Source organism: Sinocyclocheilus anshuiensis, unplaced genomic scaffold (genome assembly GCF_001515605.1).
Source record: "Sinocyclocheilus anshuiensis isolate Anshui unplaced genomic scaffold, SAMN03320099.WGS_v1.1 scaffold447, whole genome shotgun sequence".
NCBI classification, from domain to species: domain Eukaryota; kingdom Metazoa; phylum Chordata; class Actinopteri; order Cypriniformes; family Cyprinidae; genus Sinocyclocheilus; species Sinocyclocheilus anshuiensis.
In genome coordinates, this window is record NW_015552615.1 from 4,287,377 (window position 1) to 4,299,811 (window position 12,435).

Genomic DNA, 12,435 nt, shown 5'->3' on the forward strand with positions numbered 1-12,435 from the left:
TTATAAATGTGAGATCGCGATGAGCTAAGATGAGTGACAGCTTTTAATGATTTTTAAAGGAGTTTGTAAATGTGATAATGATTTAATACAATAAAATTAAATAAACAAGAAGTTAATATTACGTGACTTACATTGTCTGACTATAACACTATTGTCTGTTTTGCTCTATTTCGTCGTCGAAAATAGTTTAAAACAAAGACACAGCGGAGCCGCTGCACATCTCCATTCAAACACAGCGGTGTCTCGTTTTTGAATGAACGTGCGTTTCTGAACGAATCTAGTGAGTCAGTGATTCATGATTACCCATTCATAAAGACAGTCACTTGATTCATTCCTGAATGATTCTGCCGTTCGAATGAATCAATTGAATGAATGATTCAGTAATAAAAATCAGTGACTTACCGCCACCTGCTGGCAGTTTGTTTCATTTTTAAAGTATCTTTTCAGTTATTTAAATAATTTAATATTTCTATAATATTTCTTCAAAATTGTATATTTAAAACATTAATATCATCATGAATTTATGGATTTAATTGCACTCATTCCACTTCTGAGCCTCATTAAATGTCTGAAAGTACACCAAGCCACTTTTGTGTTCTTCTGTGCCACCTCTACAAACTAATTTTGTTAATACTGATTTAATTTGACTTAACTTATATTTCTTATTCTACTTGTTCTTATTCTGTCGTTTTAATTACAATTTTTAAAAAGCTTATAAAATATAATTTTTTTAAGAATTTGACAAAAGATGACATACTTTTAATAAAGTTAGAGGAGTCAAATATCACCTCGTAATGGGAAGGCTACTTTTTGATAAAATGTTGGATAATTGTTTAGAAGGTGCTCCTAAAATTTTGAACGTGTTCCTACATTTTTTAAGTTAGGAGCACAAGTGCTTCTAAAAAGAATAGTAAGCGTAGAGCCCTGTCTATAGTTAACTCCAGTCCAGAAGGAAGCGCGCTATTCCGTTATCAAGTGACGTATTATACACGCGCCGTTCGGTGTTCTCGTACGTATTTTTGTAAACAGTCGCTTTTCTGGATTAAAGAAATCCGTTTATTTCTCTCAATGGACGAAGAATACTACGGCAATGCTGGAGAATGGGAGGGACACGACGGCAACATGGTAACGTTAGTTTACTGAAACCACACCACAGACACCAAAACCATGAAATTATAATCTGATTTAAAGTTACTAGCTACAATTTTTAAATCAGGAATTGCTTTGATTTTCATTCACCCTTACAAAAAGTACTGTCGTGGTACCATATTCGTATACCGTATTATTTATATGAAACTCTCCAGGGTAGTTAAAATAATAACGTGGAACATGTGCAAAATCCATGATTGCACCATGATGAAACATGGTACGTTACATAGACAAAAACATGGAATTACCATCGTGCCATGTTTAAAAAAAAAAAAAAACTTAAGTTAATATGTTAGATTGTAATATGCACAAATAATATCTTGATCTAAGAACTACTGTAATCTCGTTAAATAGCTTCTGATTCGCTACTAAAAGATTGCTTGACCGTTTCCGCTCTTTCTATCGCTCCAGGAGGATGGATACGCGGATGCTGATGGAAAAGTTCAGGAGGAGTGTCTGCAGAAATTCTCCAGCAGAGACTATATCATGGAGCCAGCCGTGTTTAACACCCTGAAAACGTAAGTCACCCAAATGGAGAGAGGGTGATTTGTATAGATAAAAAGGGGAAGATGATTCAAAGCAACTTTGAACTTAGTCAGACATCTCATCGGTGAGTGCCGGTGAATTTGTGTCCGTGTCTCCGCAGGTATTTCCAGGCAGGCGGTTCACCGGAGCATGTCATCCAGCTGCTGTCAGAGAACTACTCTGCTGTTGCACAGACGGTCAATCTACTGGCGGAGTGGCTCATCCAGATGGGTCAGTGAATGTTACCCAAATATCCTGTAGAAATGCGGTTATATTTGAATTTCTGCACACTTCACGACTCCCTATATCACATTAGCAGAATACGGTTGTCCGTCCAGTAACGTTATTTGAGTTTGTAATAACGGTTACGTTCACACACATTTCGGTTATTAACGAGTGACAGCCGTAAATTTTAAGGGCTCGCAGACGAATTTTCGTTAATAGGAACGTAACTTACTGGACAACTAGTATAAATTAGTATTTAAACCAGAGCGAGTTGAACTAGTTGTCTGTCAAGTCGAACCGTTACAGTGCGAAAGAGTCGCTCGCTCGCGTCTCTCCTGCGTTTCGTGTGTAGCTGCTCTGGTCAGTTGTGTAGTCATCACACGACTCAAATGCTCAACACATACAGAAATAAAAACTGTTGTGGATTAATTAACGGAAGAACTCGCGCTCTTATTCATTGGACGCGTGTCACCATGGTTACAGAGGTGATATCTACGGCAAAGGCGCGGGAAAAAAGACTACAAGTTTATGTAAAAGTGTATATAAAAATGTGAACGGGACGGGTTGAGAGTCACGCCTGTGATTAAAAAATAAACTGAATTTCATGTGTTTCTCCTTTGCAGGTGTGGAGCCCGCGCAGGTGCAGGAGCGTGTGGAGAATCATTTAAAGAGTCTCTTAATCAAACACTTTGACCCTCAGAAAGCAGATTCTATTTTCACTGTTGAGGGAGAGGTGAGCTTTATTTTGATATATATATATATATATATATATATATTTTTTTTATCCTTTAATAAATTATGAAGTTTCTATGAAGTTAAGTACACTTGTTCCTTTTTCATAATTTATTGGAATATTATATTTTTCCTTAATTTTAGGGATTAGCATTTGTTTGTTTTCCTTCCAAAAAGTTACTATTTTTAAGAATTATTTATTTTTATGGTATTTATAAAGATTTAATTTGTAGCATAAATATTGTAGAGACTGTACTTATTAGTTATTTCCAAAAACAATAGTCCAACGTATTCATTTTCACAATGTCAACATGAAATTAAAAGTCACCTTATCTATTTTGTAAATGCGTGTTTTAGATCTTGACATGTCTATGCGTAAAACCCTGTTTTACGTTTTCTGTTTTTCGATAATCCATTACACTTGGAATCTTCATAATAACCGCCACAATACAGAAGAATTGTTTTGCTGCTTACAGTTTGACTTTGTTTATCAGGCTAATGAGCTTAATGTTCATCTCTGTTCAGACACCAGCATGGCTGGAGCAGATGATAGCACACACAACATGGAGAGATCTGTTCTACAAACTAGCTGAGGCTCATCCAGACTGCCTGATGCTCAACTTCACTGTCAAGGTAACAAAAATTGGGCTGAAGTGAGTCAAAGATGTTCATATTGCTGAAATGAGTTTATGTAGTGGTAAAACATGTTTCTTGATCGTGTGTGTTGTCTGTAGTTGATTTCAGATGCAGGGTATCAAGGAGAGATCACAAGCGTGTCCACAGCCTGTCAACAGTTGGAGGTTTTCTCCAGAGTCCTACGAACCTCTCTCGCCTCACTGCTGGATGGAGGGGAACAGAACCTGGATAAAAATCTGCCTGAATTTGCTGTGAGCATCTTTTTGAGGTCGCTATGTTCGTTTATGATTGTGTTTTTATAATCAGATCTCATTCTTGTGTGTGCTGTGAGCAGAAGATGGTGTGTCACGGTGAGCACACATACTTGTTCGCTCAAGCCATGATGTCCATCCTCGCTCAGGAGGAGCAGGGCGGCTCAGCAATGCGGCGAATTGGACAGGAAGTACAGAAATACGCCCATGAGAGGTGCTTTTGTGTAACACTGAGTTGTTTCATCTGCCTTATTGATCTGATAATTAATAATAACTATGATATTGATTTGTTTGCTGTGTTTAGGGGAAATGATGCCAGTCAGATCACATTAGCGCTGGGCACAGCTGCTGCATATCCACGTGCATGCCAGGCTCTTGGTGCCATGCTGTCCAAAGGGGCTCTGAACCCAGCAGACATCACAGTCCTGTTCAAGATGTTCAGTAGCATGGATCCACCTCCTGTAGAACTGGTCAGAATCTACTTTACCTTTATGCATTTAGCATAAACAATTGAATCCAAAGCGACTTCTAATAAAGAAGCATAAGCAATTTGTCACAAAATGTTTCCTTGCTAATAATATTTGTAGTATACAACTGTAGGTTTTTTAGAGAGCTAGATTAGGAAACAAGCTAATTCAAAAGTGAAATGCTTATTACTCCTAACCCATTGTGTATTTATGTTTAAGTTATGAAAATGCACATAAATCTACTGTATTTCTAATGTTTTGTTTTTAGCTTAAAGAAATAGTTCACTCAAAAATCACCTTCAGGATGTCTTAAGATACAGTTTATTTCTTCATTGGAACAGATTTGGAGAAATTTAGCATTACATCACTTGCTCATCAATTGATCCTCTGCAGTGAATGGGTGCCGTCAGAATGTCCGAACAGTTGATAAAAACATCACAATAATCCACAAGTAGTCCACACGTCTCCATACCATCAATGAACATCTTTTGAAGTGAAAAGCTGTGTTTGTAAGAAAAAAGTCTATCATTAAGGCATTTTAACTTTGAACTGTCCATTATTTATTATGTTTCCTGCAGTGAAAAATGCTCTCTTTGTTGTCCTCTCACATCAAAATCCACTGACATGTTTGTTTAGAACTGGTTTGGACTGTTTTCGCTTGTTATCTGGGCATATTTCTCTCCTGATTCCAACAAGATTACTTTTTCACTGGAGAAAGCAATATTGCGGACGCAGCGTTTTGCTTCAGATGTTAAATGATGTAGTTGTGTGGATTAATTGTGGATTATTGTGATGTTTTTATCAGCTGTTTGGACTCTGATTCTGACGGCACCCATTCACTGCAGAGGATCCATTGGTGAGCAAGTGAATTTCACCAAATCTATTCTGATGAAGAAACAAACCCATCTACATCTTGGATGACCTGAGAGTGTGTAAAGTTTCATTTTTGGGTAAAAAATACCTACAGAAAACTGTATTGACTAAACAGATGTTACCTAAACTGCTTCTTTCTCCATGTAGATCCGAGTTCCTGCCTTTTTGGATCTGTTCATGCAGTCACTATTTAAACCCGGAGCTAAAATCAACCAGGACCACAAGCACAAATATATCCACATTTTAGCGTATGCTGCTAGTGTTGTGGAAACATGGAAAAAGGTGCAGATTAAATGCACACTTAAGACATTATGTATAAAAAAATGCATACAGGTGCATCTCAATAAATTAGAATGTCGTGGAAAAGTTCATTTACATCTGTGTGTGTTGGCTCTTGATGCCTTGACCCCAGCCTCAGTCCATTCCTTGTGAAGTTCACTCAAATTCTTGAATCGATTTTGCTTGACAATCCTCATAAGGCTGCGGTTCTCTCGGTTGGTTGTGCATCTTTTTCTTCCACACTTTTTCCTTCCACTCAACTTTCTGTTAACATGCTTGGATACAGCACTCTGTGAACAGCCAGCTTCTTTAGCAATGAATGTTTGTGGCTTACCCTCCTTGTGAAGGGTGTCAATGATTGTCTTCTGGACAACTGTCAGATCAGCAGTCTTCCCCATGATTGTGTAGCCTAGTGAACCAAACTGAGAGACCATTTTGAAGGCTCAGGAAACCTTTGCAGGTGTTTTGAGTTGATTAGCTGATTGGCATGTCACCATATTCTAATTTGTTGAGATAGTGAATTGGTGGGTTTTTGTTAAATGTGAGCCAAAATCATCACAATTAAAAGAACCAAAGACTTAAACTACTTCAGTCTGTGTGCATTGAATTTATTTAATACACGAGTTTCACAATTTGAGTTGAATTACTGAAATAAATTAACTTTTCCAAGACATTCTAATTTATTGAGATGCACCTGTATTTCTCAGTACATTATTTTGACAAGAAATCTTGTAGAGAATTACATAAAATATGACTTATTTCTAGAATAAGCGTGTGAATATAAATAAAGATGAGCTAAAGTCGACCTCAAAGGCCATTGAGACGGTTCATAATCTCTGCTGCAATGAGAACAAGGGAGCTACTGAGCTAGTTGCAGAACTCAGCACATTATACCAGTGCATAAGGTATGAACAAACAGATTTATATATTTTTTAAGGATTGTTTATATTTAGTAGAAAGCTCAAAAGAACAGCATTTATTTGAAATCTTTTGTAACATTATAAATGTCTTCATTGTCGCTTTTGATCAATTTAATGCGTCCTTGCTGAATACAAGTATTCATTTGTTTTTAAAAACCTTACTGACTTTTTGAATGGTGGTGTCTTGTAAGATTATACATTTGGTAGTTCTGGATTTGTATTGCAGGTTTCCAGTGGTAGCGATGGGAGTGCTGAAGTGGGTCGACTGGACAGTGTCTGAGCCTCGTTACTTCCAGCTACAGACGGACCACACTCCTGTCCATCTAGCACTACTGGATGAGGTAAATTAAATATACCAACAGAGTACGAACTGGTCACTACCCAAACCATTATTATGAAGATTCTGATTCACCATAGTTTAAGCATTAAAATTTGTCTTTATTTCTCAGATCAGCACATGCCATCAGCTTCTCCATCCGCAGGTGTTACAGTTGCTCATCAAACTGTTCGAGACAGAACACTCGCAGCTTGATGTCATGGAGCAGGTTTGTAAGACTGCAAAAATGGCAGAATCAGTGCATTTGTATTTGCTCCTCCAGTGCTCAGGTTAAATTCTGACAATGATTTTTTCAGCTGGAGCTCAAGAAGACCTTACTGGACCGTATGGTTCACCTATTGAGTCGAGGTTATGTTCTTCCAGTGGTCGGCTACATCCGCAAATGTCTTGAGAAGCTCAACACAGATATTTCACTCATCAGATACTTTGTTACAGAGGTGAGGCTTAGGTCTTGGTTTTGAGCTGTGATTTGAGTGGCACAGTTTCTTCATAGATGACATCAGTATCATTATTGAGTCTGAGGTTGGTTTTCTCGTCCCTGTTTAATTTCGGACAGGTTCTAGATGTGATAACGCCTCCATATACCTCAGACTTTGTCCAGCTGTTTTTGCCCATCCTAGAAAACGACAGCATAGCGGGAACAATCCGCACTGAGGGAGAACATGACCCTGTAGCTGAGTTCATTGGTGAGTTGTTTTTAAAATTAAAATATGCTTGATGAGATTGAACATGTATGATGTTTTTATCTCCAAAAGGGGCATAATTTTATCTAGAGGAACCATGATTTGTGGGGCATACAAATGCAACTCAGAATTATGTAGATTTATGCTTGTAACACTTGGGTTATTAATCTACAATTTCACATTATAGCTCACTGCAAATCCAACTTCATCATGATGAACTAACCATCGAAATTAGTAGGACGTTTGAGAAGTGGAAGGATCATAGGACCGGAGCACTCTTCATGGACGGACAGCCAATTTCAGTGTATATACTGTTGTGTTGACATTTCCACAGAAAATATTGACACGAGTGTTGAACTTTGAAAGTGTGTTTTGAGGTCATAAGATTTCAGAGCCTCTATTTTGCTTAGAAATAATCTATGACGTTGGTTTTCCTTTTTGTATATTGTAATCAATTTTATTAAACAAGGTTGTACTAAGTCTATAGTGTCATCATTTCTAAGGTCACAATATATTTGGTCAGGTATACTGTTGACATGTTTCTTTGGAGGTTTTAGTCTTCAATAAAAGTAGATGCCAATTTAATTAAATTTAATGCAAGTGAATATGTTGCATTAAGAGACAGCTTTACTGCTGTATATGATTCTTCAAAATATTTCCAAACTAACTTAACTAAAAAAGTGACCATGGGTCATTGCAACTTGAGTTTCTCATTTGATGTAGTCTTTAAATCAAAGATCCAAAGCATTTGTTAAAATTATTGGTGTGTTGCTTGGCTGCTAGAACTGAATACAACTGATCACAAAGACACAGTTTAGACCAGGGGTGCCCAAACTCAGTCCTGGAGGGCCGGTGTCCTGCAGAGTTTAGCTCCAACCCTAATCAAACACACCTGAAACAGCTAATCAAGGTCTTACTAGGCATACTAGAAACTTCCAGGCAGGTGTGTTGAGGCAAGCTGGAGCTAAACTCCGCAGGACACCGGCCCGCCAGGACCGAGTTTGGGCACCCCTGGTTTAGTCTGTTCCACTCAGTTTAAAATAAATTAAAGCAATTGACCAAAAATACCCACAATAAAATGACAAGAAGTAGAACTTGATAAGACTTATTGAAGAGTGTGATTGAAAACAGTGCATCGGTTAAACTGATCCATGGCTTCACTTTGACAGATGCATTAAAAGCAAAATAAAAACAAGAGTAGCAAACTATGTACTTTTGCTTTTAAAAACTTTTCAGCACACAAGGTCATTAGCTGACCATCTGGCCTGAGTTCGGTCCATTTAAAACATCCTTAAAATGTGTATAAAAAACAAGGGTGGACTACTTTTCCCTTTTTGTTCATTAGGTAGTAGAAAACCATTAAAAAGGGGGCCTACAAATGCAGAATTACAGAAACAAATCTGTACAATTTCTCGAAAACATTCCTGAGATTAAAAACGATTCAAACAAAACCTCTGCAACTGATCTTGGGCAGCATCAAAAAAATCTCATTTGGCAAATCTAAGGCTCTTTTCTCTGTGAAGAACATCACAGCCATCTACAGGTAGTTTTTGGGTAGGATGGGGTCTCCATACATGCAGTCCTCTTCGATGGCGAGGTTGTACTGGCTCCCACTGCCGCCCTTGTATGCGCTGGTGACTATTCTGAGCCAGCCTTTCTCTCCCTGTATAACAAAAGAGCAGAAAATACATTCAACATCATGTTCATAGGGCCACTAGCCCAACTGTCAGGTTCTGCTTACCCATGGCTCTCCCCAAGAATTACGGATGACCCAGTACTCCACTCCATTCTCATCAACGCCCCAACCGGCTACAGATACAATGTGGTTTATATAGGGATCCTGTACGTATTCAGAGTACACACCACCTGTGTAAGCATCCAGCTTGTCTGTTGCCATGATCCCACAACTACAAAGGTAAAGTGTCAAAAATCAACAAATACTGGTTAAAAATAAGACAAATCCACAACATGTTGTATACCTGACGGGTCCTCCAGAATAGATCTCAGCTTTCATCTTGTCCAGCCCGCTAACTGAGCCATAGTCTCCGACTTTCCAAAGAGTGAAGTTCTTTACTACATTACACACGCCAAAGGTTGTGCAGGTTCCACACTGATTAAAGGTGTTACAGTCTGAAAAAAACAGAAATACACACTAATGCCATACAAATGTCCAGTAAAGCAAACTACCAGAAGCCCAACCAAACAAGTTTCTTACCCTGATCTTTGGCTTGATAGTTGTTGCAGGTTTCATCAGGAATGCCTGTACTGTGTGCATATTCCCACACACCAGAATGATCTCCACCATTGCAGGAACCTGCGTCGCCACAGTCAATCACGTTCTGGACAGAGAGATAGGCAGATGGCCATGCTGCTTTCCGCTTGATGTTTATACGATCTACAAGAAAAAATAAGTTACATAGGCTGACAAGAAAAGAGGAACTTTAGCACTTATTTTTTTTCTTTTACAACAAAGGGTCAGTAAAAAAAGATGTGCTTCACTATTAGAAAATATTGAATATCAAGGTCAAGCAAACCAAAAATTATGAGTGGTTTTATTTTTAATTATGAATTTAATTATTTTCAAATGTATTGAAATTGACATCAAAATAATTTTTTTTTTAATTAAGCATTAGCAAAAAAGAGGTGCTTCACCTTCAAAAAATATTATCAAGGTCAAGTGGTCAAATTAAAAATGATGGGTTTCTCAATTATGACACTGTTAAATGATTTTAATTGTTAGATACAATCAACAAGGTCCAAAGCAATTAGGTGCATTCAAAACTACCTACTATTTATTGTACTGTAGATTAATATCATATGTAATAATACTGTTATAGATCATCTAACATGATAACTATTTGTGGAAAATGTTGGTAAAGCTTCAGTAAGAGGAAGTGGCAAGTTCACTGATATGTTAAGGTGGCTGATCTCAAACATGTACAAACTCGTTGAGATCAGGAAAACACCTTTAAGTCATAACTGCACATCAGATGATAGTCAGGTGGTATGCAAGCGTCAAATGGCATACACATCATAATTTCATATGACAGATCCAGGCCATTGCATTTTTAATAATTAAACAACCCTGTAAGTCATAAGAGGCTACAACAGAGCTGGTGATGTTCTGTGGTTCCTTATGAAAACGCAAGCTTCACAAAAATGTGTCTTCAATTACTCATCCTCATGTGAATCCCTTTAATTACTTCTCCCCACAGAACATGGAGATATTTACCAGAAATTTATGGGAAAAACCAGCCAGGACATTTTCCTTAATATTTCCTTTTGTGATTCACACACACACCAAAAAAAAAAAGGAAAAAAGAAAAGAAACGGGTTGAACTGCTCTACATTTGTAACAATATTTTCCTTCACCTGCCATAGCACTAGTACTTCCATGCGCCCAGCAGGAGCCGCAGTATTGTGGTATGTGTTGGTTGCGTGTGGTGCTGACGTAGTTGATGCCGTCGATGTTTCTCCAGTCCCATGCTTTGGGGAGCTCTTTTAAATTCATATATTCATAAGGACGTGGTCCAGTCCTGAAGAACACAAGTTGTTCAACCATCTACGTATGCCATTAAGCCACAAATCCAGCTCTCTCTTCACTAACCACAATAACACTGAAAAGGCATTCACAGCAAGCAGCAAGAGGCCATGAAGGAAACTCCAGCAAATAACCCATGCACAGGCCATCTGTTCTTCAGTTAACAACCAAAAATGGGAAATGAACCTTGAGGGCATGACATTTATAATCATAAATGAAGCAGGTGTCAAACGGTCTCATGATGGCTACCTTTTCACCACTCTGTTGTGTTTTTCTCTTAATAATTTCATGTGCCGAATTGCCATGACGTGAGTCGCCTGCAATACACTGGGCGACAACGGAGCCAAAAAATTAAAATGAGATGACCAAATAATGGGAAAAATGATTCATGCATTACACCGGAAATTGAAAGTCAATTTGAGTGCATTGCATTGTGGGATACAGTATGCTGTGCTCAATACTGCGCATTTTGGCAAATCAGTTCAAAGCAGAAAATTCACATATTTTATACAACAAAAATAGTAAACATAGTGTTATTCCACACATAGCCCATATGAGCCAGAATAATAATAATAATAATAATAATAATAATTAATAAAATATCATTAGAATGTACCAAAGCTCAGCTTAGCTAATATCTATTACATGAACTAACAACTGTAAATAAGGTTTACAAGAGAATAACAGGAAATATATTAGCATACAGAACAGTACAGGAAATAACTTCAAAATATTATTTACATATTTCTCAGCATGACATTAACACGTATTTTTGCTTACAAACTTGCATACCCACAAACCCAGAAAAGAAAAGAACCACTACTTAATTTATTTTATCTCTTTAAAATTTTTAAAAGAGAGTAAGAAGAAAGTTAGTTAACGTATTAAAACCCACTAGTAAAACCCAGATGTAGCTACCTAGATAGTTTTTTTTGCCTCAACAGTGTGTATTACTCGCCTGACTTGGGTACAAACGTCTGATACTCAAAACTGCTGACTGAGACATTGAGATTTGAGACACGGCCCTAGAGGCGCATTTCATGCACTACTCGGGTAACTTAGACATAGAAATGTTTATGTATAATTTGAGTGTTATGAAGTTTAGAAAAAATGACAGTTTGACATACTTGACTCCTTGTAGGTTTCTCCTCGGCTGGGGTCTGTAGCAGGGCTCATTCTCATTAAAATACCGTCCGGCGAAAACAACCGACAGAGTAAACAGATAAAAGAGCAGCACGCGAGCCATGTTGAATCTCAGGCGGTCATGTGATCATCACACCAGTCTGCACTGCGGTTTTATTCCTCGTGTCTGCATGGAGGCGTGGAGAAAACATCGAAACTAACTCTCTTATAGGGCATCTTCTAAGAAAAAAATATGTTGTGTTTGTCAGACGCTTTCTGGCCACAAAATACCCAATAATTGACACTATAAGCGAGACCGGGGCTAGTTGTCACACACGGAAGTTGTCACAAACTTATCTAAGGAAAGCCCAACTGCATAAATTCTCGTTTTCATAATCTACTTCAGTGTCAGTAAACAGTTCTGAGTGAACAGTAATTTCCCATTGTGACAATTTACACTATAGAGTGTGACAGCATAGGGCGTTTTGTCGCAAAAGGTCAGTGTGTAATAAAAGAGTTTTTATTTATTGATTTTTTTTGTAGCCAAAACTTAAATATATAAAATATACACTAGAGTGTGACAGTGTGACAATTAGCCCCACCACGTCTGTGTGTGAAAATGATAAGTCTCAATGAATAAGGCAAAATGGGATGAGGCAATATATATATATATATATATATATATGGGTCTAAAA

General features: G+C 37.7%; 2 protein-coding genes across 3 annotated transcripts; one reads left to right on the forward strand and one right to left on the reverse strand.

Moving 5' to 3' along the window:
• Positions 1-1,001: 1,001 nt before the first annotated feature.
• LOC107666106 (negative elongation factor C/D-like) lies at positions 1,002-7,426 on the forward strand. 2 transcript variants are annotated; one of them, XM_016457254.1, is made up of 15 exons: positions 1,002-1,125; positions 1,564-1,667; positions 1,796-1,905; positions 2,523-2,632; positions 3,157-3,264; positions 3,366-3,518; positions 3,602-3,732; positions 3,823-3,988; positions 5,006-5,140; positions 5,903-6,042; positions 6,284-6,398; positions 6,507-6,602; positions 6,691-6,831; positions 6,951-7,080; positions 7,265-7,426. In XM_016457254.1, the coding sequence occupies exons 1-15, from the start codon at positions 1,069-1,071 to the stop codon at positions 7,297-7,299; spliced, it is 1,731 nt and encodes a 576-aa protein (XP_016312740.1). In that variant the 5' UTR covers positions 1,002-1,068; the 3' UTR covers positions 7,300-7,426. The 2 variants fall into 2 exon arrangements, with proteins under 2 accessions (XP_016312740.1, XP_016312739.1); XM_016457253.1 differs by having other exon boundaries at positions 1,561-1,667; positions 7,265-7,425.
• A 688-nt stretch (positions 7,427-8,114) lies between these two features.
• On the reverse strand, positions 8,115-12,014 carry LOC107666025 (cathepsin Z-like). The gene is made up of 6 exons (XM_016457115.1): positions 11,746-12,014; positions 10,450-10,613; positions 9,293-9,472; positions 9,057-9,207; positions 8,819-8,984; positions 8,115-8,740 (listed from the first exon to the last, which is right to left on the reverse strand). Exons 1-6 carry the CDS (start codon positions 11,862-11,864, stop codon positions 8,615-8,617), a joined length of 906 nt encoding a protein of 301 aa, XP_016312601.1. The 5' UTR covers positions 11,865-12,014; the 3' UTR covers positions 8,115-8,614.
• Between the last annotated feature and the right edge of the window lie 421 nt (positions 12,015-12,435).

Bases quoted from the DNA above. Each gene is read 5' to 3' on its own strand.
- LOC107666106 (XM_016457253.1), top strand. From the start codon at position 1,069: ATGGACGAAGAATACTACGGCAATGCTGGAGAATGGGAGGGACACGAC. The intron at 5,141-5,902 runs GTGCAGATTAAA...ACTTATTTCTAG, and splicing joins TTGTGGAAACATGGAAAAAG to AATAAGCGTGTGAATATAAA. The intron at 6,043-6,283 runs GTATGAACAAAC...TTTGTATTGCAG, and splicing joins ACATTATACCAGTGCATAAG to GTTTCCAGTGGTAGCGATGG.
- LOC107666025 (XM_016457115.1), bottom strand. From the start codon at position 11,864: ATGGCTCGCGTGCTGCTCTTTTATCTGTTTACTCTGTCGGTTGTTTTC. The intron at 10,614-11,745 runs GTATGTCAAACT...TGTGTTCTTCAG, and splicing joins AGAAACCTACAAGGAGTCAA to GACTGGACCACGTCCTTATG. The intron at 8,985-9,056 runs GTATACAACATG...TTACCTTTGTAG, and splicing joins TATTCTGGAGGACCCGTCAG to TTGTGGGATCATGGCAACAG.